The following is a 26,072-nucleotide window of genomic DNA, read 5'->3' as shown; positions in this document are numbered from 1 at the left end:
TTGTGGGGAAAAAAAACAACAGCCAGTTTCTTAACAAAAACATTTGTGCTCTGAACTGGAAGAAAAAACCCTAAGTAGAATTGTCACATCAAGAAAATAGCTCCTCAGTTCACAGTAGCATTGCTCAGCTAACATGCTAACAGCACATTTGAGTTACTCACCCCCTCCCTTGCTGTGCTGAATTGTAGCGTAAGCGATTCACTCACTCACCCCCTCCCTTCCTGTGCTGAATCGTAGCATAAACGAATCACTAGCTGTGTCCGAATTCAGGGGAAGGATGCTTAAAATGCCAAATTTGGATGCAATGACGTCACAGCGACGCAACGAAGGCTGTCCGAATTCAAAGAGCACTCAAAATGTGGCGACAAATGCGTCCTACTTTGCCCCGAATTTTAAGGATGGGTCTGATGTATCCTTCGTGTCCTACTATATCCCAGGATTCATTGCGGGCCATCTGTCGCATAAATTCCGACCCAGTAGAAGAATTTTTGAGCTGATCAATGGCAGGCGAATAGGGCGTTACAGTGGGAGAGGAATCCTCATTCAAATGTAAGTACTTGAAAATCTAGTTTTACAAAAGTTGAACCCTCGTAGCGATTCTGTTGGTAGTCTCTGGACATATGCCTGTGTTTAGCTTATAGTCTATAGAATATCTATGAAATGTCTTGATGCATTCTCAATCATCCAGGAAAGTAAAGCTCCAAAAGTTGAATCTGTTCATCTGAACGTAGCGTTTTGTGGGAGAAACGTTTCGTCACTCATCCAAGTGACTTCTTCAGTCTCAGCTGACTGCAGGTTTCCCCAATCTTATAAACAGTACATTTGCATATTGACTGAAACCAGCCCACTGAAGGAACAATGGGCTGGGAGGTCAGTTCCTTAATGATAATTATGCAAATTCTCATGACCATTGATCATAATTATGGATGAGTGACGAAACGTTTCTCCCACAAAACGCTACGTCCAGATTAACAGATTATCTTTTGGAAATGCCCGTGAAAGATTGCACGTGAACTAGTATGGTGGCTCCAGCAGTTTGTCACGCACTGCCACTAACATACAGCTACGTTATATTTTGCCAATTAATCGTTTTGTGATATGTTGCAGGGAACAAAGAGCAAACGACTCTCCTCATCAAATTGCGGGGTGAAAATGACCACCTCTTCACTGGGGTGAAGTATTCTGCCACTGTGGCATGGAGGTACAAGAACAAATCAATTTACACCCATATATGAGTATGGTTTCATTAACCCTCATGATGTACATAACCTGTGATGTCCAGACGGTATTCCTCTGGTGTTCTTCTGTGCAAACGTTCGGATGTAGGGATTAACATAGTTGCCAAGGTTTCTGTCTTCTCTTATTTTTCGGGTGTGATCAGGGCTATCCTGGAGAAGATGGGCCTGCAGGGGACAGTCACCCCCTTGCAGGCAAGAAAAAAGTGGGATAACCTAAAGGCAAAATACAAAGTATTTTGTTCTCAAGAAGATAAGTCATGAGGAGACAAGTTAGTAAATGTACACCTACTAAGAATTGCCCTTAGGATTGCAAGTATCCAGGGTCAGGAGAGGGTTTAAGTGGGAAGCCCACTACTGCCACTTGGCCCTGGTTTGCACTTATGAACGAGGTACTAGGACAGATGCCTTCCATTAGGCCCCTTGTCCTACTGTCCACTCTCCCTGAGGACACTCCAGGGCCAAGTTCAGCAGTGGGTGACCAAAATTTTGCGGGATCTGACACTGATGAGGAAGATAGTCAGCCACCGACAACAGCAAGGAAGAGGAAGCGGGATTGGGATGACCAGCTGCTCAACCTCATCAGGGAGGACATGCAGCAACAAAGGGAGGCTGAGGAGTGAAGGGCACAGGAGAGCAGGGAGCGAATGGATAGACTTTTTTCAATTCTGGAACATCTGATCCCAAAATGACTGCTGCGCCCCTCTAATTCTCCTTGACAGTTGGACATGGTGACATTTGTGTTTTGAGATAGTTTTCTAGGCACCAGACACCTTTTATTTCCTGAATTGCAGATGCTTTCCTTTAAATTGTTTTGTTACATTGTGCTCTTTGTGTTGGAAGTTAAGTCTCATGTGCGAACATATATATACCATCAAGCTCCCAGGCCTCTGGCAGAGGACCCGAGCTTGAAGGATAAAACCGCCCGCAGGGGCGTGCTGGGTGTTTATTTATAAATATATACATATATATATATATATATATGTATATATATATATATATATATATATATGTATATATATAATGCCACTGACATAAAGACAAGAATGCTCCTTACCATGCATGGAGGGTTTCACCCCAAGTCCAGCACCCTGAGGCTGTACGCTACGCGGACGGAAGGAGGCTGGTGAGTGTCAGCGCCACAGTCCAGGATGAGACAACAAACATCCATGAATACATCACGAAGATGGCCCCAACTGACAGCGTGCTCAGTGAATACCTCAGGCAGCAGAAACACAAGAAAAAGGAGGAAGGCGAGGAACCATCATGGAAGGACAGACCCCTGCATGGTATGTACCACCGGCAGATAGAGGAGGTGGCTGATATGCAGAAATCCTACCAGTGGCTGGACAAAGCTGGACTGAAAGACAGCACAGAGGCACTAATCATGGCAGCACAGGAACAAGCACTGAGCACAAGATTCATAGAGGCTGGGGTCTATCACACCAGGCAAGACCCCGGGTGCAGGCTGTGTAAAGATGCCCCTGAGACAATCCAGCACATAACAGGAGGGTGCAAGATGCTAGCAGGCAAGGCATACATGGAACGCCATAACCAAGTGGCCGGCATAGTGTACAGGAACATCTGTGCCAAGTATAACAATCAATCAATCAATCAATCAATCAAGGCTTTATTCACCACATGCAGGTTGCCCTGCAGTGAAATGGGACCCCCCCAACCTTACACACACAACACAGACATCACATGGGGATACAAGTCGGAGATCGGTAGTGTTACAGAAAAAACACTGAAATGTACAGTACAATGGGAAAATACAAGAGGAAAAAAAGAGACCTCTACTCATGCTGGGCTCCCATGGGAGGACAACATGAGAACAGGAAACAAAAAAACTCCTCTGCGCAAAAAAAGCACATAAATGTCCACAGCACAACATTATGAAACACATGACAAGCCACAGGGTTGGGTGGGGGGTGAGGAGTAATCCGAAGCAAACACAGCAGCTGCCCTGCCCAGCGCATCCGGTCCTGCAGCGGGCTCAGACCCGCTGTGTTCCCCAGCAGGAAACAAGCATCGAAGGCGTTGGAAAGGGAGGGGGGATGAGTGTGTGCATATCAGTGTATATGTTTCTGTGTGCGTGTCCAGGGTTCAGCTGAGACAGTGTCCTTTCGCCCTGCCAGGCTAAGTAAACAGTCTTCCAGCCAACCCAGGTGGCCTTGGATAGAATGGGAAGAACAGTCTAAACACAGTCCATTATCAGGGTGTTGTTGTTCAGCACCAGCCTTGAGACCGCAGCTGGCGCCGAAGGGGTATCTGTATGAAGTGATGGTGGTTTTTACTTTAGTGCGAACAAAAATTTATATGAATTTCAAAGCTGTTCTAACAGTCCAACACTGGTCTCTCAATCTCCCGTTGGAGAGCCGTGAGCTTCTCCATGATGTTATCAAACTTACGCTCCGTGATGTTTTCATTCTTGTGCTCAAAGAGCAGATTCTGAGAACTCACGACCACAGTGAGCTTCTCCAAGATGTAATCCAATTTGCGCTCAAAGGTGTTATTCCGAGCAAGCCCCTTCAAGATGTAATCTAGTTTGCACTCAGAGGTCTTATTCTGAGTGTTCACGGCAGCCGTAAGCTTCTCCAAGATCTTATCCGTGCTGCACTCAATGAGCCCATTTTGAGAAACTCACACCTCGTCCAATTGTTTCAATCCCAGTGGGCAGCCTTGTGGGGGTTTGAACAGCTGGTTCCGCTTCCTTAATTCTTCGATAAGCCAGGGCAAAGCCAGCTCCGATCAGCAAGAACCCTGTTTTGATGGTTCCGAATGGTAGATATCTTCAGCACTCAGGCTCACCCAAGCCCAGACTTCTCGTTGAGAAAGGGGTGTCAATTGCATTTAGGGACCAGTTGATCAAATCCATAATTCTCTTTTAGGTTTTAGAGAACAGACTGTGAGAGAATGTTCCAGGGAAAAGTAATACAAAAAAAACGAGACAAGACAAGGACAGAAGAAGCTAAGCAGGGAAGATAAGGGAGAGGAGAGGAGAAAAGTGCGACCGCCTTCGATGAGACCCAAACCCGGAAGTCCCGAGGTCAAAATGGGAGATGCCCCCAAGGGTGATGGAGAATGACCGAGCTAAGATCCTGTGGGACTTCCAGATACAGACGGACAAAATGGTGGTGGCTAACCAACCGGACATAGTGGTGGTAGACAAACAGAAGAAGACGGCCGTAGTGATCGATGTAGCGGTTCCGAATGACAGCAACATCAGGAAGAAGGAACACGAGAAGCTGGAGAAATACCAAGGGCTCAGAGAAGAGCTCAAGAAGATGTGGAGGGAAAAGGTGACGGTGGTCCCAGTGGTAATCGGAGCACTAGGTGCGGTGACTCCCAAGCTAGGCAAGTGGCTCCAGCAGATCCCGGGAACAACATAGGAGATCTCTTTCCAGAAGAGCGCAGTCCTAGGAACAGCTAATATACTGCGCAGGACCCTCAAGCTCCCAGGCCTCTGGTAGAGGACCCGAGCTTGAAGGATAGACCGCCCACAGGGGTATATATATATATATATATATATATATACACGTGTGTGTGTGTGTGTGTGTGTGTGTATATGTGTATGTATATACAGGGTGGACCATTTATATTGATACACCATAATAAAATGGGAATGGTTGGTGATATTAAAGTCCTGTTTGTGGCACATTAGTATATGTGAGGGGGCAAACCCCTCAAGATGGGTGGTGACCATGGTGGCCATTTAGAAGTCGGCCATCTTGGATACAACTTTTGTTTTTTCAATAGGAAGAGGGCTATGTGACACATTGGTAATGTCACAAGAAAAAAAATTGGTGTGCTTGGTTTCAACGTAACTTTATTCTATTAAATTCAGTTCTTTGTATTCTTTTGGCAGCCAAGAAAGACTCAATTCAATTCAATTTTATTTATATAGCGCCAAATCACAACAAAAGGCGCTTCAAGGCGCTTCAAAGATACAGAGAAAAACCCAACAATCATATGACCCCCCCTATGAGCAAGCACTTTGGCAACAGTGGGAAGGAAAAACTCCCTTTTAACAGGAAGAAACCTCCAGCAGAACCAGGCTCAGGGAGGGGCGGGGCCATCTGCTGCGACCGGTTGGGGTGAGAGAAGGAAGACAGGATAAAGACATGCTGTGGAAGAGAGACAGAAGTTAATAACAGATATGATTCAATGCAGAGAGGTCTGTTAACACATAGTGAGTGAGAAAGATGACTGGAAAGGAAAAACTCAATGCATCATGGGAATCCCCCGGCAGCCTACGTCTATTGCAGCATAACTAAGGGAGGATTCAGGGTCACCTGGTCCAGCCCTAACTATATGCTTTAGCAAAAAGGAAAGTTTGAAGCCTAATCTTAAAAGTAGAGATAGTGTCTGTCTCCTGAATCCAAACTGGTAGCTGGTTCCACAGAAGAGGGGCCTGAAAACTGAAGGCTCTGCCTCCCATTCTACTTTTAAATACTCTAGGAACAACAAGTAGGCCTGCAGTGTGAGAGCAAAGTGCTCTAATAGGGTGATATGGTACTACAAGGTCATTAAGATAAGATGGGGCCTGATTATTTAAGACCTTGTATGTGAGGAGCGGGATTTTGAATTCAATTCTGGACTTAACAGGAAGCCAATGAAGGGAAGCCAAAACAGGAGAAATATGCTCTCTCCTTCTAGTCCCTGTCAGTACTCTTGCTGCAGCATTTTGGATTAGCTGAAGGCTTTTCAGCGAGTTTTTAGGACTTCCTGATAATAATGAATCGTCCAGCCTGGAAGTAATAAATGCATGAACTAGTTTTTCAGCGTCACTCTGAGACAGGATATTTCTAACTCTAGAGATGTTGCGCAAATGGAAGAAAGCAGTCTTACATATTTGTTTAATATGTGCGTTGAAGGACATGTCCTGGTCAAAAATGACTCCAAGGTTCCTCACAGCGTTACTGGAGGCCAAGGTAATGCCATCCAGAGTATGAATCTGGTTAGATACCATATTTCTAAGCTTTTCTGGGCCGAGTACAATAACCTCAGTTTTATCTGAATTAAGAAGCAGAAAGTTAGCGGCCATCCAGGTCTTTATGTCTTTAAGACATTCCTGCAGTTTAACTAATTGGTGTGTGTTATCTGGCTTCATAGATAGACAGAGCTGGGTGTCATCTGCATAGCAGTGAAAATTTATGCTATGTCTTCTAATGATGCTGCCTAAGGGAAGCATGTATAATGTAAACAGAATTGGTCCTAGCACTGAACCCTATGGAACTCCATAATTAACCTCAGTGTGTGAAGAGGACTCTCCATTTACATGCACAAACTGGAGACTATTAGATAGATATGATACAAACCACTGCAGCAGAGTACCTGTAATACCCACAGCATGTTCTAATCGCTCTAATAGGTAATAGATTTTATGGTCGACAGTATCAAACGCTGCACTGAGGTCTAGCAGGACAAGCACAGAGATGAGTCCACTGTCAGAGGCCATAAGAAGATCATTTGTAACCTTCACTAAAGCTGTTTCTGTGCTGTGATGAGCTCTGAAACCTGACTGAAACTCTTCAATAAGCCATTCCTCTGCAGATGATCTGTTAGCTGTTTGACAACTACTCTTTCAAGGATGTTTGATATGAAAGGAAGGTTGGAGAATGGCCTATAATTAGCTAAGACTGCTGGGTCTAGAGATGCTTTTTGAGTAACGGTTTAACTACAGCCAGCTTGAAGGCCTGTGGTACATAGCTGATTATTAGAGACAGGTTGATCATATTTAAGATCGAAGAATTAATCAATGGCAGGACTTCTTTGAGCAGTTTTGTAGGAATGGGGTCTAAAAGACACGTTGATGGTTTGGAGGAAGTAATTATTGAAGTTATCTCAGAAAGATCAATTGGAGAAAAAGAGTCTAACTTAACATCAATGGTACTAAGAGTAGCTGTAGATAATATTACATCTGTGGGATGATTACTGGTAATTTTTTCTCTAATGATTACAATTTTATTTGTGAAGAAGTTCATGAAGTCATTACTAGTTAACGTTAAAGGGATGGTTGGCTCAACAGAGCTCTGACTGTTTGTCAGCCTGGCTACAGAGCTGAAGAGAAACCTGGGGTTGTTCTTATTTTCTTCAATCAGTGATGAATAGTAAGATGTTCTGGCTTTGCGGAGGGCTTTCTTATAAAGCAACAAACTATTTCTCCAGGCTAAATGATGATCCTCTAAATTTGTGACACGCCATTTCCTCTCCAGCTTACGAGTTATCTGCTTGAGGCTGCGTGTTTGAGAATTATACCACGGAGTCAGGTACTTCTGATTTGAGACCTTAGTTTTCACAGGAGCTACAGTATCCAGAGTCGTACGTAGTGAGGAGGTGAAATTATTAACAAGATAATCGACCTCTGTTGGAGCAGCGTTCAGATAGCTGCTCTGCTCTGTGTTGGTACAGGGCATTGAAGATGATAACAGTGGGTGGATTATATTCTTAAACTGAGTTACAGCGCTTTCAGAAAGACATCTACTGTGATAAAGTCTACTCTCCACTGCTGTGTAATCAATTATTGTAAATGTTATCAGGAAATGATCAGACAGGAGAGGGTTTTCAGGAAACACTGTTAAATGTTCAGTTTCTATGCCATATGTTAAAACAAGATCTAGAGTGTGATTAAAGTGGTGGGTGGGTTCTTTTACATTTTGAGAGAAGCCAATTGAGTCTAATAACAGACTAAATGCCATGTTGAGGCTGTCAATTTTAGCATCTACATGGATGTTAAAATCACCCACAATAATTATTTTATCTGAGCTCAGAACTAAATTAGATATAAAGTCTGAGAAATCAGACAGAAACTCTGTGTAAGGCCCAGGTGGATGACAGATGATAACAACGATGACCTAATATTTAATAATCCACATTTCACTGTTTTACTCTTTGGTTCAGATGTGGATACTGTATTGTTCTTTCTTTGTGATTGTTTATGTTTAAGTTGTTTGTTGCTGGTTTTTAGTTTGTTTTTTTGTCCGTTTGGGAGCTGACACAGTCTCTATGGAGATGGGTTTTTGGGGGGGTAGCAGGAGGAGAGAAGCTGCAGAGAGGCGTGTAAGACTGCAACTCTTCTTCCTGGGGCTTCTGTTTAGGACTATGATTCCTCCTCACCGTCACCCAGCTGCCCTCTTTCCCCAGCTGCTTGGGGTCTACCGGGGAACAGCTAGCGGGGCCTACGCTATCTTCCGCTGCACCAGCTACAGGGGCCTGGCTAGCTATGGGTGTATGAAGGGTGCGAAGCCGAGTCTCCAATTCAGTAATCCTGGCCTCCAGAAAATATTCTATCCTGAAAATATTCTACATTTGTTAAAAGTATCACTACTGCTAAAGGATGGCGAGGAGTAACTAAACATTTACTGCAGGAGGGAACAGGAACAGTAAGTGATACTCTACCACAGAGAGAGCGAACACCAAGTTACAGCGCCACCAAGAGAGGTGTTCAGATGTTCAATGATCAGGGTGGTCTGATAATGTGCAGAAGAGCGAGGTTGGAGGATAAAGGTGGAATTGCATGTAGGAGGAGAAGAGGAAGAGCTCAGACGAGGTTCATGGATGAAGGAGGAGACACAGAGGGCTGGGAAAAGAAGAATTCCTTTTAAGTAATAAAGTCTTGAGGAATATTGTTTTTATTTTCATGAGCAGATAATATTCAGAAAAACAGAACATGATTCAATAGAGGAAATGACCCCTAACCCTAACAGGCTATTGCAATAACAATCACAGACAGACACACACTTCTGGTCCTCAATCCCACCTTCTTCATGTAAAACCCACAAATTTTCATAAAGAAATTAAACCACAGAAAAGCAGATAAAGTAATGAAACAACCATTAAAATATGAAGAAAGTAATTTAAAATACACTGGCCATTAAAATCAACATTTTCTTAAGTCAAGTCAAAAAATTTTTTTATATAGCACAATCAAAAGACTAGTGTACATGAATGTGCTTCACAATAAAACCGCAATGCGGGCAGAACAAAGAACAAATAGTATATTTATACTTGAAATTGCATTTACATGGTGTAGTGCAAACAGGTGTGTTTTTAAACGGGATTTGAACGATTGAATTGATTCCGACATACAGATTTCGACTGGGAGATTATTCCAGAGTCTAGGGGCAGTGGTGGCAAATGCACAGTCACCTCTGGTTTTTAAACGAGACCTTGGATGCATTCGGAGCAGTTGGCTGGAGGGTCTTAGTGCTCTCTTTGGGTTGTAGAGATCAAGGAGATCAGTTAGGTAGCTAGGGGCCAGGTTATTTAGGTTATTCCCGCAGACATTCAAACAAAGGCAAGAATGGGGACGGGTCATCCAAAATTAAGGGGGAGATAGATTTGGATATTATCTGCATAGTAGTGATAGGAGATGTTATGCTTTTTAAAGAGGAGTCCCAACGGCAGCATGTACAGGGATAACAGCGTGAGGTTACATATGGACCACTAAGGCACACCACAATTACAGTTTTTCTCAAATGCTAAAACACATGTCACAAACGTTACCACCAGGTCCCCCAATGTCCAAACACAACACCCTTCTCTAAAGCTACATAAACACAACCACACCTTCCCACTGCAAAACTCAAACTCCCACACCAAGAGAGCAGCTCGAAGCTGTCAAAACTGTAAACACTATACACAGCATTACACACTACAGCAAAACAATTGAAAACACAATGCTCAATTTGTGAGAAGGTTCTTTGGTTCATAACTGCCAATGCATATTTTTATAAACTGTACAGTAACGGATCGTCATAGAACCCTGCAGAGGATTAGGCATTTAGATTTGTGAGTTTCACATGAAGACTATAAATCTATAAAAACATCCTGCATGTACGTACACTACTGTAACACAACTCAATGCAAAAACAGAATCTATCGCACACAACAGTACTCTCGGAAACATGATCAGGGTGTGAAGTCTTTTTTATTGTCTACACGGTCTTTTTACAGTATTACACACAGTCACTGTGCGGCATCATGTCGCCGAGCTGCATTGGGCCACATCACCTCATCCACATCACAGGCTATATTGTCCCTTGCTAGGCACCGCGGGAAAAACGCCCTGGAATGGCGAATCCATCCCTGGAAGGCCTCCACTAGGATGTCAGCACAGGCCAGCTCCATTGCCCGTACGAGGTTCTCTCTTGTGTATGGCTGTCTGTCATACACCTTCCATCTCCATGATGAGAAGAACTCCTCTATAGGGTTCAGGAAAGGGGAGTAGGGTGGCAGACAGACGTTTAAAAAGTGGTCACTGTTGGTGGTGAACCACTCTCTGATTTGGTGTGTTTTGTGGAAGCGGATGTTGTCCCAAATGATCACATACATGTGATGTGCTAGCCTAGGATGGTGTTGTTGACGGTCCAGGAGGATGTCTTTTAGCTCCTCTAGGAAGGTGAGGAGACGTTGGGTGTTGTAAGACCCAAGGACAGCATGCCGGTGGACAAGCCCCTCCGTACCCATAGCTGCACAAAGAGTAATATTACCCCCCCGTTGGCCAGGAACCTCAGTGATGGCTCTTTGGCCAATGATGTTACGGCCTCTTCGCCTTCGTTTCTGGAGGTTGAAGCCAGCCTCATCCAGGAAGAGGTACTCATGGGGTCTGGCCATCGCGTCCAACTGCATTATCCTCTGTGAACATGGAAAAGCGTACAGGTGTTCAGAACGGTCAATCAGGTAGCACAGTATTGTCCAGAAGTAATGTAGGCCACTAAGCAACACAGTATGTCCACTAACTGTACTGTGGACATGGATGTATACGTACTTGCACATACTCGTAACGTTGTTCTATGTGTCGCGCAGAGTTGCGCTCAAAGGGAACCCTGTAGACCTGTTTCATCCTCATCTGTTGGCGCCGGAGAACTCTGTCTATTGTGGACACGCTGACAGCATCAATGTTCTCAAAGTTTACATTATCTGCAATGACTTTGTCTCTGATCTCTCGGAGTCTAATGCAGTTGTTCTCACGGACCATATCTGCAATGAAGGTTTCTTGTGCCGCTGTGAATATGGCAACCCTCCCACCTCTATGTGGCATCCTTTCAGCTCTAAAGAAAGAAACGTGTGTTGTCAATTGACTGATTTATATGTAAAACTACATGTAAAGTAACAGACCACTTTCACAGGCCTGTAAAACTGTAGTGTGACAAAGAAAGCAATAGCGTACTATACCTGTTGTGTTGTCTAAATGCCTTGATAATGGTGGCCACGGTGAACCTACTCAGGTTTGGATGTACTCTTCGTCCCGCTTCAGCCATTGTCATGCCATGGCCAATGACATGATCAATTACTGTTGCTCGCATATCATCTGTTATGATGGTGCGAGGTTGTCTTCTTCTCCCACCTGGACCTTCTCCTCTCTCTTGTTGGTCTCCTTCTCTTCCTCCTCTACTCCGAACTCCTCTTCTTCTTAGGCCTTCACCTCTTCCTCCTCTGATCTCAACCACTCTTCCTCTTTGGCCTGCAGCTCTTCTCCTTCCGCACGCTCGAATGCCTTCATCCATTGTGATTGTTTGGCATCTTCACCAAACTATGCTTTTATAGGTGGGGTCACATCATTAGCAACAGGTGTCTTCAATTTTGAGTCGTTGTGTGTAGTGACTGACGCCAGGTGTGTTCCCTGTGTTCAAAGATTGGTGACTGTGGCAAGCATTTTGCATCACATGGGCTTTCATTTGAGAATATGAGCAGAGTTGTTTTGCAACATGTGTTTTAGCAAGGAAAAATGTGTTTAGATTTATGAGTACAGAGGGTTGTGTTTTGTGAATTGTGTCTTCATGTGACATGTGTTTATGGTACTGGAATATGGTGGCTACATTTAGTAAATGTGTTTAGACTACTGGTCATTTGGGTTACAGGATTGGCTTTTGTGTTTTAACATTTGAGAAAAACTGTAACAACTTCTCAGTTTCCTTAGTCTTATTTCTAAGACTGCGTATGTTCACAAGACCAAAACATAGACTTTTGGTATCAGAGTCAGCTGCCTCGGTCATAGTTTCAAAAAGAGATGGGAGTCACAGGTTCTCTGATCCTGGTTTGTCCTGATGGAAAGTGTCCTCTCTGCGTCCTTCAGCTGACAAGCTGTTGGCCTGATTCTTAGTCTCCTGCTCCAGGTTTTGTCTGCGGTACAAACACCTCACAGTTATCATGCAAACAGTATCACCAGGACTCACATACACTAGATAATCTCATTGAATCTGAATATCATGAAAAACTTTGATTTTTTTTGTAATGTTTCATAAATCAGTCAAACACAGATCTACAAATTCGATTCAGTATTCTTCATATGCTTTACACTGGAAGGTAAATCCCAACAATAACACAGCATAAGAAAACTGTCCAACTGTGTCGGTCTCTGCTTTTAGTGTAGGTTATTCACTTTTTTTGTTTTTGGTTTGGCTTCATTGTTAGGACGCAGTGATGTTGGGCTTAGTTTGGACAGCAGAGAGGGGGAGACAGCTCTCCTGGGTCCTCAGGTGCAGAGCTGGTAAATCAGGAGTTAACTGTGATTAACGACACATTTCACTCCCACACTCAGTCCTGACTACAGACATGCTGGATTAAGTAGAAGCTGTGTAATAAAGTGGAGCCGATCTCAATCAGCAGCACATCACACCACCATCTAAACAAAGTCACTGACATCTATCAGTCTGAGAGACTTACATTTGTAGTCTATTGCGATTTTATTTTTCTGAGAAATACAAAAAAGTCATTGTCCAGAACAAATACCCAGGAATAAAACCTGCTGTGTTTGTCCTCACTCAGGTGTGTCTGTGTTGTGTGTGACTCAAAAACAAATAATCTGTATGTCTCACCTGACTGCAAGATGATGATGCCAATGATGTTACCATGGCAGAATGCAGTTGATCAGGTTTACAGAGAGACGGACAAACACCTCCCAAAACTATAAGAGTTCCGTAACAGGAGACATGTACTGTATATAATGTGTTTCAATAGCACTTTAAATGCTACTGATGTCATGCCTGAAACCAGGAATATGTCCTTTCTGCGTCCTTCAGCTGACAAGCTGTTGGCCTGATTCTTAGTCTCCTGCTCCAGGTTCAGTCTGTGGCACAAACACCTCAGTTATCATGCAAACAGTATCACCAGGACTCACATACACTAGATAATCTCACTGAATCTGAATATCATGAAAAACTTTGATTTTTTTGTAATGTAAATATTTTATTATGTTTTGTTGGCATGTTTCATAAATCAGTCAAACACAGATCTACAAATTTGGTTCAGTTTTCAGAAAACTCTCCTGAGTTTTTCTGATACACCGCCTACATAGAGGATGACAATGTTGTTGCGTCTGTCCTTCTTATTGTTACGGATTCAAATATTGGGGATGGATACAAGAGGGAAAACCACAATAACAACACTGGTCCGGCCGGGTTGAGTCAAACGATGATTTTAATGATCACACGCGTGGGAGATGGACACCGTACGCAGACAGCATCAGATCTCAAAATGGTGGAGCATTGATCAAACTCTTATAGCCTCTAGTGGCCCCCACCTAATCATAAAAGCCTAAACATTCACATTCTTTCTCTCAAATGCAATAGTTATCACCTTCCACTAATTCAGGAGAATAATGCAAACTAAAACTACATAATAATTCACAATCTTAAATTAGGGGTCTAACATGGCATAAAATAATATTATAATCTGACACTCCCCGTGTTGAGCTCTTTAGAATAAAGAGCTCACTTACACCCTGCAATCCAGTGTTCCAGTGTTTATTTGTTCTTACCCCTGAGGCCCTTTGTCCCCCTGTTGGGTGAACCATATGTGAGATGACCTCTGTGTTTTGCGCAGTTCAGATGCAAGAAAAACTATTATTACAACAACAACAGTAGGTACAGCTGACACTCCCATCACTCCCCAGTTCTCCCACAGCTTTATTTTGGTGCTACCTTATACCCTTCAGACGTACTCAGACTAGAACCTCTGTCCGAGGAGCTTTTAGCCTTTATTTTATTGCTGCAGCCACCAGTGTCTTCCAGTCGGGTGATCCTCTGCTCTTCTTTCTTTAACCTCAGGGGTTAGACAACCCTTCAGTCGTTGCACAGATCAGGGGATTATTCTGCCCCGATGTCAAACAACGATCTGTGTATCCTCGGGTCACAACTGTGTCCCCCAGAGAAAGGAACAGGAACGTGTCCCCCTTTTGACCAAGAGCCTCTCGAACCTCGTTGGTCTGGTGTTCCTGGATTTCCGCCAACCCCTTCATGGTTATTGCTGTGTTTATGGGATCCATCCTCTCCAGGTTACTAGTCGGAGCCCAAACGCCATGACACTTGGACCCAGTTGGTGTCTCGGCAGTCTCTGTGTCTGTCTCTGCTGTGAAGGATCCTCATATCTCCGTGACCTCGTCTGGTGTCTGTTCCTTTCTCTGTAAGAGACAGAAAAACAAAACACCTCTCGTCCTAGCCCTAATAATCTAATGTTGTTATCCATTGTTCCTCTAGTGATTCAAAATCGGTCTAGCACATCATGTTCAGGACCTCCTGACCAGTAACTTATTCTAATCATAATTTATTTGTGTGTAAGCATGTTTGCATTTAGCCCTCTGCACTCAAGGCATTTCCTACACTTTATCAGTCCGGACAACACGCCAAACGAAGCTTATGACCTTCAAAAGACCGAGTGCCAACTCATTATAAGCACATTTGCAAGGTGTGTATGAAAATTATTAAAACCACTCATTTTAATAAAAGACATCAAAAACAAATTAGCCATTTTTAATTCTAACCTTTGCCCCCCCCCTTTCCACAAAAATCATGTGTTTCCTTCCGCCTACTGTCCCACGATTTCCTCTCCAGTGTGGTACTCAGCTTCTCGTGAACACAGGCATTTTGTCTTCTAAACGCTATTCAGTTCATTTCAATGATTAAAGCTTAAACATGGAAATAATGATTTATGCTTCTCACTGGTTCTCTAAAGAAGTCTGGAAACCTTTTGGGTCATTATTAGCTTAAGTTTTACCATACCTGAGTTATTAGAACACAAATGAAGTCATGAAAATGTTCATATAACCCTTGTTTGATGTTAAAACTCAACTTCCCCCCCTTTTTGACACATTTACATGTGTCTATTCAACGGAGCTAGAAAATTAAAAGAAAAGGTTAGTGACCTCATATCTTAGAAAGTATCAGACTTTCTCCTATCCAGTGTTGTTGCTCCAGTCCTGTCATCCTGTGCCAGGGAATGAAATCAAATTAATTGTCATGTTAGATCTGTTCAACTCCTGGCTCCGCCCAGAGCCTGCGTCTGCAGAATTGCCAAGAAACAAAACCTGTATTAATATGAACTTCACACATAAAAACGTCTCTTTTAAATTTTATTTCCCCCTGTTTTTCCCTCACTGACCACAGCAGGAGAATCTATGTCTCGATTCAGCCATGAATCCAGCTCACCTGAGTCATCACTGAGCCCCACCGTCACTGGCATCTGACAGGGTGGCGCTGCATATTCTTCCTTTAATGTCACTGTTTTCAATCTGTTAATTAGAGTGCTTAAACATCAAATAGGCTGAGTCTATAACAAGGCAATACAGCTGTAAATGTGGCCAATTATCAATCTATTACCAATCAATAACAAAAAATAGCTTGTATTTCATGCATGCTTTTAGTCAACCACTCACCCAGAGGATCTTCAATCCCAGAAAATTCCTTCTCCTCATTTAATGAGTCTGTCCTCCTTCCATGCCCTGGTAACTGGTCCATCCAGAGCTGTATCATCTTGAAATATACACACAACAAGCCAAACCACACCTTGGTCACACCAACCCTTTTCCGCCCTGAAGATGTCCAACACCATCTTAGTCTGGACTGTCGAAGGTGACTTTAACGCTGACTGTTCCGACAATCCATTTTATAACATTTCCTGGTCAGATTAGCCAATCTCTGCACACTGGAATAAACATAATCAACATGGTCAACATTTTTCCTGCGTGTTATTTCACCATCTTATCGATTCCAACGCTCCATCCTTATGTGGTTTGCTACATTATGTTTATCTAGAACTCCACTCTGTCTCTAAATGTTTGAAGAATTTTTCATGTTTGGGGTCAAATTTTGAGAATTTGACCATAAGTGAAAGTTATGGTGTTATCACCCCCATGGGGGCTTACCTTCCCCACTTCTGATGATATTCCTTCCTATTCTTTGCAAGTACCCCCTTTTGGTGGCGAGAAACTGTTGGTGTGGTCAAGTGGGTGCTGTAAAAACAAAAGCTCTGGACAGAACAGTTATCAGTCATGTGCTTCATGCAAAATTTGCATATATTGAATTTTATATTGATCCTCTGAGTGTAATGGTACATTTTAATCTGAATTCATCAAAAATTTATAAACTTCCCTAAACACAATAGGTTTTCTTTCTTTACTTTGCTCTTGTTCTTTTACAGCACCACATCCTATCACATGCCGCTGTTGGCTATATCTCTACTTTTTAAATTGCTGACCATTTCAAGAAAGAACCTAAATCACGTGGACCCGTGTTTGTTTTTACATATCTCCATTTTGAATGTGACAAATCTACCATTTCCCTGTTATTCATAGATATTATTAGAGTTTTTTGGCTTTTTTTTCCTCTATAAAAGTTAATTGACTTTTTACAGTGGGCTGCTATGGTTAACAATAACATGTTCAGTCATGAGTGAAATCAAACCTTTTCTTCACTTTATCATTTAACATTCCCAACCATATAATGTGATACATTAATCGAAACACAGCTAATAAAACACAATTTTCTTATTGCAAACATCAGTAACTCAAAATTAGCAACCAAAGGATTCAGTCTGCAGTTCACGCTCATGTGAAGATACAGCCTCCCCCTTTAGTCTCTGTCATCCTTCTGTTCCTGCAAAAACAAAACAAAGCAAGACAAAACATCCACCCTTCTTTTACAGGCTGGGTGAATTGTTTGTGGACATTTACTAATCCTAAAGTCGGCACCGTTTTTGTCTCAGTATCAAATCAGTTAAAACTTTTAGTCGTCAGTCCATCACAGTCCAGCCACATGCATACATCCACACACATTCATACCAGAAGTTGCTGATAATGGAGTCTCATGCGCAACCTATTCGAGCCTCCCTCACCAGCAAGATGACGTCATCATTTTAAAGGAAAACAGTTCCTTGTTTTTGGACTGGATTGACTCGCTGCAATCCTTTTAGGCTCAGGACTTCTCATGTGATCAATGTCCCATATAAGTGAATTTCTCCCAAGCCCATTATAATCATGGAGAAAAACACTTTGCGACTGTTTCCAGTAAGAATATTTTATAGCGCTTTAAAGTTCAATCTCTCAGGCCTGGATTAAAGAGCTGATTTGTTAAATCAGGAACTCACAAAATACCAAAATATCACCACCGGTGGATCACACCTCTCAGATGTTCTTATTTCAGTGCACTGTAACAAAAGCAAAAACAAACGTAACCAATAAAATACTCATATAATGTTACATCTTTGCAGGTGGTCTCCTCACTACAGGAGCTCACTCTGCAGGTGGGGGGAGAGATATAGGAGAGGGGGAGAATGAACTCAACCTGGGTGTCTATTGTCTTGTGTAGTTTGGGAGATGATTGGATGATGGGGTGGGTGCAGTTTTCTCTGGGGTGGAGTCGGGTGGGCTGCCCCGGACTCTGTGGGGCTGGGCAGTGCTGCTGCTGCGGGCCCCGGTCCGGATGGGCCTGGGCCTCCTTGCCCTGGTGGGTTCCAGAGCGTGGGGGTGCCTACTGGGGTCAGCGGGGGAGCTGGCCCCAGGGAGGGGCCGCTTGCCCCTCCCTTTCTTCCCTCCCCATCCTCAGCTGCCTCCCTATTCCCGCTCTACCACACCCACCCACACACGCAGGGCTTGGGGTGCAGGTATGTCACCAGGGTGCAGGGGAGGCACTCCCCCTCTGTCCCCTTCTGGCCGCCTGTGCCTCAATTTTATTCTGCAACCTAGACATCCACATTACTCACACTCTCACATAACACATACATATAGGGCCTTGGGGGTGGGCACGTTTTACAGCATCCAGAGGATGGTCGTTGTACTCCAACCCACCTCTGGCGCTGGTGCCCTACCCTCAATTTTAAATGCATTTAGACACTGAGGGTTTTCGGGAGGAGCCGTGCTGCTCTCTGAGAGGAAGCTAGTACCATGCTCTCCTGAGTTTTAAATGCACTTTAGAACAGCACACAACAACATTACATATGAGCGGGCGTAGGGAGGTTTGAGGTCTTCACTCACCCCGGTTCTGTTAGCCGCCAGGGCTGGGGGGCTGGGAGGAGGTGCTGGCCGTCAGACTGGGGTCTGGGATGTGGGGCCTCCCTGCTACTGCAGATAAGGAGGTGGTCTGCTTGCCTCCACCCCAGAGAGAAGGGTTACATCTCCTGGGTCTAGGTGCGGCTTGCCCCTCTGGGGGTGGGGGTACCTGGACCTGGGATATAGAGTATGTTTGGGGAGTGCGACTGTCTGTGCAGTGTCTATTTGTGTCTGTCTACACGTTGGGTGAGTGCCGAGTATTTGGTTGTGCATATGGGGGTGGGAATGCACGTCTGTGTCCGCGTGTGCCTGTTTGTCTGTGTCTATATGTCAGGTTGGGTCTTAGACTCAACCTCTCTGGGGACATCTCAGGCCCTCTAAAGTACGGAGGCCTATCTCCCCTCACCACACTCCCTGCCGGTGGCTGATGCCCTTAGACGTTGGTGTGTTGGTGGTCCTTGTCATCTGGGGCTGGGCGCTCATGCATGTACCGGCTCACTCCTGGTGGCCGATTGGCGGGGCCGGGCGCCTGTGGCCCGGCTGGGCTCCTTCCGGGGGGTGGGATGCCCTCAGGCCTCTGGCCTCTGGGCCTGAAGCTCGGTCCTCTCTGGCACAGCTGGCTGCCGGCGGAGCCCGCGGGCACGCCACTGCAACCCCCTCTGGCCTCTGCTCCGTAGCTGCGGGGTGACCTCTCGTTTGGGGCTCTACTCAGCTCTTCCCAGGAGGGTGGCACGGTTCCCCCCCCCTTTGGTGGTCCTCCTCGGGTCCTTGTACTCTGGGGCCTCTGGATATCTGGGGCCTGGATCTCCTCCATACCTGCTTCATACCCTGGTGGACGGGGCTATGGCTCCCCACACTCCCTAGCAGATCGTTACATGGAGAAACCTTTGGAATACAAGCATGCTGATCCACACAGGTGTGCACACAGGTGTACACACGGGTGTTCACAGACGCGGACTACACCTTTCTTGGCTGCTGCCTCAAAGCTTATTGTGCGCTGTCTATCTTGCGTGCTGCACAATATCGTTTATTATTTAGTATCTACTGTTATCTACTGCTAGCTAGTTTATTGTGATGGTGCTGTTTTTATTATGTTGCTCTTTGTTGTTTGCTTTCTCTTCTGTTTTTTTTCTCCATACAGGTGATCCAGGCGTTTTGTTTGTTTGTTTGTTTTTTCCTTTCTTCCCCCCTTCTCACCGTCTCTTCTCCCTTTGGTTTTCTTTCTCTCCCTCTCTTTCTTTCATTCTTTCTCCCTGTCCTATCCCCCAGTCACGTCTGTCCCGTTTGTATCAACCGAAAATAAAATAAATACATAATTATAATAAAGGTCAATCAAATGGACCAATATGGCAAGGCCATGATGATCCACTTGGTAAAATAAATCCGCTTGGCATCTTTCTTGGCCTTAAGACAACAATTCTGATGGCTAAAGATCCAAACGGGACACAAAAAAAAAAAAAAAAAAAAAAAAAAATACTCATATAATAACAAATACTGGGGCCCATTGCAAACATGTCCAAGCATAAAACCATCTTTCTCTCTCTTAGAGAAAGAAGACAATCCAAACCTCACTGATGAAATCAACCTGGTGTTAAGCAAAACCCAGAAATCAACCAAAACTTCACCAGAAAGTTTTTCTCCCTCCTGGGACAATATTGTGTAGGAATACAGGGACCGTAACTCCTTTTTGCACTGAAAAAAAAACATGTTGGATTTACTTGATTCAATAGTGGACACTGGTTGCACACAAATGTTTTGCTTTGGCAGAAACTTAAACAACTGAGTTAAATCAACACAACCTTTTCATATTCAGTAAACCTGCATTTTGTGTTCATAAAACACGATTGGAACATGTTCAGATGGGGTAAGTTGAGCTCCTGGAATATTTTAATCCTTCACAATTCTGTCATTTTATATCAACACTATTCAATAACTTTTATTCAAATTCTACTTGGTCAACTACATGTTGTCTTCATTTCAACAAAGTCTAGATCCTAGTTACCATAAATTTAATGGGTCTACAACCACTACCATCCTCCTATCTTTATCCTGGTTGCAGGAGAGCTGGGAAATAACCCTGAAGTGATAGGTTACCAGGCAGGGTACACCCTGGACAGCTGACCAGTCTATCAGATAGAAACAACCATTCACACTCACATTCACGGATAATTTAGAATCATCAATTAACCTAGCTCTAATAACTGCATGTCTTTTTCTCTCACACTGGAAACCAGAACACCCAGAGAGAAACCACTGCAAACTAACCAGACTGTGGACTTGAACCCAGGACCTTCTTAATGTGGAGCAACAGCACCAGAATGCCAACAATCTAGGAAATACAGGAAAGCTATGATTTCCTGTATTTGATGCAGAATTCTTTTGTTCTTGCCCTTGACAGGTTAATTCACAATAAATAGCGATAGCATGCATGTGGTGTGCGTGTCGTTGTCTGCCTCTTATAACTCCAGTGATTTTCCTGCAGTTTGAAATCTTATTCAATTCTATGAGTTCAGCAATTAACCACTCTTACCTGATTGTAATGTGTCACAGTTTGACAACCCTCGGAGTATGTGGCAGAGACTAAACACAATCACAGACTTTAGAGGGAAAACCAGCACACCGCAGACCACGGCCTCTCTGTGTGAGGATCTAAACGTATTCTACGCTAGATTTGACACAGCGAACACCATGAGACCGGACAGTGTGCGCACCGCGGATGACGTCAGTGCGCACACTGTGTCTGAGGAGGATGTGCGGAAGTGCTTCAGGAAGGTGAACGCACGCAAAGCTACTGGTCCGGACGGGATTCCCAGCCGCATCCTCAAGTCATGCGCGGATCAGCTGGCTGGAGTGTTTACGCACATCTTCAACCTTTCCCTCTCTCTGTCTGTAGTCCCAGCCTGCTTCAAAATGGCCACCATCGTCCCTGTACCCAAATCCTCCACCATCTCCTCATTGAACGACTGGCGACCTGTAGCCCTGACCCCCATCGTAAGCAAATGCTTCGAGAAGCTGGTCAGGGATTTCATCTGCTCTGCACTACCCGACTCACTGGACCCTTTGCATACCAGTTTGCATACCACCACAACAGGTCCACTGATGATGCCATAGCCCTGACACTACACACTGCCCTGTCACACCTGGAGAAGAGAGACACGTATGTGAGAATGCTGTTTGTAGATCACAGCTCAGCATTCAATACCATCGTTCCCTCGAAGCTGTACAGGAAACTGCAGGATCTAGGACTGAGCAGCTCCCTCTGCAGCTGGATCCTTAACTTCCTGTCTGACAGACGCCAAGTGGTCAGACTGGGCAGCATCGCCTCATCCCCCATCACACTGAACACTGGTGCTCCACAGGGGTGTGTACTGAGCCCTCTCCTGTACTCACTCTACACCTACGACTGCATGGCCACTAACAACTCCAACATCAGTGTGAAGTTTGCGGACGACACTGCAGTGGTGGGTCTTATCACCAACGGTGATGAGACGGCTTACAGGGAGGAGGTCAGCGTCCTGACCCACTGGTGTCAAGACAACCATCTCACCCTCAACGTCGCAAAGACAAAGGAGTTGATAGTGGACTTCCGGAGGTGCAGAGAAGCACACACCCCCATCACCATCAACGGCACTGCTGTGGAGATAGTGAGTAGCTTCCGGTTCCTTGGGGTACATCTGGCTGAGGATCTTACATGGTCAGGACACATAAACAAAACAGTGAAGAAGGTGCAACAGCGCCTCTTCTTTCTCAGGAGATTGAAAAGATTCGGCATGAGCCCCCGCATCCTCAGGACCTTCTATCGCTGTGCCATTGAGAGCATCCTCACTGGATGCATCACCACCTGGTATGGCAACAGCACCGCTTACAACCGCAAAGCTCTCCAGAGAGTAGTGCGGTGCTCTGAACGGATAATTGGAGGTGAGCTTCCCTCCCTCCAAGACATCTACAGGAAGCGGTGCCTGAGGAAAGCGGGGAGGATCATCAAGGACTCCAGTCACCCCAGCCATAAACTGTTCACACTGCTTCCATCAGGAAGGAGGTTCTGCAGCATCCGGTCCCGTACCAGCAGACTGAGAGACAGCTTCTTCCACCAGGCCATCAGACTGCTGAACACTTCATAGACACCTCAGCTTCACTACTGGAACTTCAACATTATGCACTCCGTACTGTATATAAATGCCACTGTTTTGCACGTCTCAACTCTGTATATTTTTATATATTTTATTTTATTGTTTACTCTATTTAATTTGTAAAATATGTATACACACACACACACACGCAGAAAAACATATTTAGTATACACATCCAGAAATGCATATACTGTATGCATATATATATTGTATATATATTTATTAGTTTCAGATTTAGCCATTCTTATATTTTGCTTGTTTTACGTTATTGTATTTTGCACAACTCTGTTGCTTGTGAAGCTCGCACACAAGAATTTCACTCACATGTACTGTACCAGTGTACCTGCACATGTGATGTGACAATAAAAGTGATTTGATTTGATTTGATTTCATCTCAACGAGAACAAATTGAGTTGTTGAATTTCCTACAGATCTTTAAAGCCTGAGGCAATTGTGTTAAACACACGCGAGATGCTTACGTAAATCCAAGGGCTGGCCCCTTTTTTCTTTTTTTCTTTTTCAGTGTGTTCCTCCTTCAATTAAATCTCACTCACAAAAATGTGGCGCTCCGAAATAAGACTCACACCGTTAATTCATCATTTTCACTCTGTACCACTGCTCCTTATCAGGCTGTGTGAAGCACAGTAAACAATTCAGTCGAGGCCTTGAGCCATAAACAGACATCACGCACAGACATTGTTTTCATAACCAAACTGCCTTAGACCCTGTCCCCTAAATCTACACAAACGCCCTCTGGGTGACATGAAATGCATTAAACCAATAAACAATCAATGGCTTCTTGTTGTTGTAACAGATTCTGTATTTGGATGTTTGTGTGCAGCATTTTGCGTGTCAGCATAAGCATTTGTTAGTAAAGCATTCTTCATTGCAGCAGCGTGTGCATGTGTGTGTGTGTGTGTGTGTGTGTGGATCACTTCTCAGTGAATTGAATCAGCATTTCGATTTGTGTGCGTGTGTGTGTGTCATTTCTCACTCAATCAACGAGTGCATATGTGTTCATATGTGTGTTTCTCTTCATTCTGAGTCAGTGCATGTAGATGTGTGTGTTTGTGTGTGTTTGTGTTCATCACTTTCCTGTTCTGGTGTTCTGGGTAAACCACGGCCTGAGGCGTGCCCTGGGGTCCTGCCCTCCTCCATTTCAGTCCGTTTGCATCCATTGGTGCTGCTGCTCAAAGTTCTGTCCATACTGGTTCTGGCCCCAATTGAGGCAGTCCTTTTCTCCAGTGTCCTGCATCTTCTCCTTGTCCAGCTCCTCCTTAACTTGACCCTTTTGCTTCTGTAGCTCCTTCAGGGCTTGCTCCTGCTGTTGGAGCTTCTGGTCAGGTTTGGCGACCTCCTGCTCCAGCAAGCTCCGGCCTGATTTCAAGTCCTGTGTCTGGGACTCTAAGCCTGACTGATGGGTTCGATTAGCAGCCAGCTCCTCCTGAGCCATGCTCAGTTTCTGCTCTGATGCCTTGAGCTCTTACTGAGGGCAGAAACCTCAGAGTCTTTTCCGTACACGTCAGATTGAAGTTTATTGATGTTTTCCTTGCTTTGCTCCACGGCCTTCTGCAGCTCTGCTGTCCGGCTCTTCTCAGAGGTTAGCTCCTGGCCGAGCCCCGACACCTGTGCCTTCAGCTTTTCTTCTTGTGCTTTTGTCCATTCTGAGGTGCCTCCTGACCTCAGTTACTCCTCCTGTCTCTGGCACGCCCTTTTTGCTGCCCGATCATCCGTGTTGGTCCGTCACTGTCCTGCACAGTTTTAATGCAGAGTTGTTAAGGTCAGCATTCTTTTGCTCACCCTCACTTTTCATCTGGGCTTAATGGGCGTCTCGTCACAGCTCTGTCAGCTGAAGCTGTCTGGAAATCTCCCCCGTGTAGTGAAACGGGCCTTGGATTTAACGCTCTCCGTCTCCGCTGCATGAGATCGTTTTCCTGCAGCAGTGTTGACATTTGCAGGTTGTTGTTGTGGGTCCAGCTGCTGTAGCATTTGGTCAGGGTCACATCAAAGATGGTAGAGGAGAGAGCAAAGATGGTAGAGGGGAGAGCAGGAGTCCAGGTCAGCCTCGGCTTTCTGGGCCGACAAAGCAGCCTGTAATCAAGCATAAAGAGAAAAAACAAAACAAAAACAAAACAAAAACAGACGAACAGGAAAATGATGTTGTGTTGGCTGTGTTATTCAGAGAGGGGAGAAACACCGGGCCAGGCCCTGTGTCAGCCTTCTCTCCCCCTTTTTTTGTTTTTTCTCACTATATAATCAACTCATAACCCACCAAGCTGACAGGACAACACAGGTACATGTTAAAATTCTTAAGATCATGTTTAAAAGCCCAAAAAAGGAATTTTCTTTCATTCAGTAATCACTTGTATTAATCAATCAGCAGAAAACATGTCACAATTTGAATCTTCTAACCACTAAATTTGTTGTGTCATCACTGGTTGGTCAGACCAGTGTCTTTTTTTGAAGTTAAGTTGTTGTCCTGCAACCCAGAGAGTTTATTTGTTAGTAGTGGATAAACTTCATCATTCAACAACAGGTGTATGTTAAGTTTCGCTGCTTTAACCTTGCTGGAGAATCTTCACGTGTTCATGAATGTAAGCTGTTTCTTCATTGCCTGTGTGTGCATTTGTAGGTGGGTTATTTTAACTTTTTCTCAAATGAGGCATTTCTCTAACACGTGCCTTTCTCATACATTTCTCTGGTTGTGTGTGTGTTTTTATTTTGTTTCCCAAATTGTGATTTCCCACCTTAAATAACAGCATTCCATGTCTACAGCCAGGAGTCAGAGCTTGCTTGTGAGATTCAGGGACACATGGTGCCAATAACAATTCAGCCAAAAACTTGCCTGCAAATTTCCAGTGGTGGTAACCGATAACTGGAGGAGAAGATGTCCTTTAAGCTTATTTTCAGGGTGGGGACAAAGCTGGGGCCAAGCTGTAAACTTTTGGGCCAAAGCTTGGCCTGTCTGTCGTCCCAATTCTGTTAATCTATCCTTTTGCCGCTGTACTCAGGTTTCCAGGTTGAGAGAAATCCACCTGTATTAACACACTAAAACATTCACTTACTATTTATTTTCTGAAAACATCCACTTACTTCATCTGCCTAGATTTTACTCTCTCTCTCTCTCTCTTGTGCATACTTCTCACAGTCAGGCAGTTGCTTTTTATGGGCATGCAGAGTTCCTGTCACACACACAGCTACTCACCCCCAGCAGCTGCAAAGCCGTCTTCACGTCCTCTCTCCACACTCTCAGCCACAATCCTCCGCTCCATTAATATAAGTGTATAAAACCAGTAATAATTATCCCTAGAAACACACACCTTCAAGAAAATTCGCTGTATTTAATCATCTATTCGTACTCACTGTGACAAATGCAATTCATGTAAAGAAGATCCCCTATAGGTGAAATTTCAACTCGGCACGACCCCGAAATAAGCATGC

The 26,072-nt window shown here is 44.3% G+C and overlaps 1 protein-coding gene and 1 pseudogene across 1 annotated transcript; one reads left to right on the top strand and one right to left on the bottom strand.

Annotated features, from left to right (window-relative positions):
* The first annotated feature begins 304 nt into the window (after positions 1–304).
* Positions 305–1,927, top strand: LOC146371324 (uncharacterized; annotated as a pseudogene).
* A 6,851-nt stretch (positions 1,928–8,778) lies between these two features.
* On the bottom strand, positions 8,779–11,525 carry LOC146371323 (uncharacterized). The gene is made up of 3 exons (XM_084907537.1): positions 11,008–11,525; positions 10,341–10,874; positions 8,779–8,817 (listed from the first exon to the last, which is right to left on the bottom strand). Exons 1-3 carry the CDS (start codon positions 11,278–11,280, stop codon positions 8,779–8,781), a joined length of 846 nt encoding a protein of 281 aa, XP_084763663.1. The 5' UTR covers positions 11,281–11,525.
* Between the last annotated feature and the right edge of the window lie 14,547 nt (positions 11,526–26,072).

This window comes from Perissodus microlepis, chromosome 16 (genome assembly GCF_051167445.1).
Source record: "Perissodus microlepis isolate ML-2025 ecotype Zambia chromosome 16, ASM5116744v1, whole genome shotgun sequence".
Lineage (NCBI taxonomy): Eukaryota > Metazoa > Chordata > Actinopteri > Cichliformes > Cichlidae > Perissodus > Perissodus microlepis.
The sequence above is the reverse complement of the archived record's forward strand: the minus strand, read 5'-3'. Positions and strand labels throughout refer to the sequence as shown.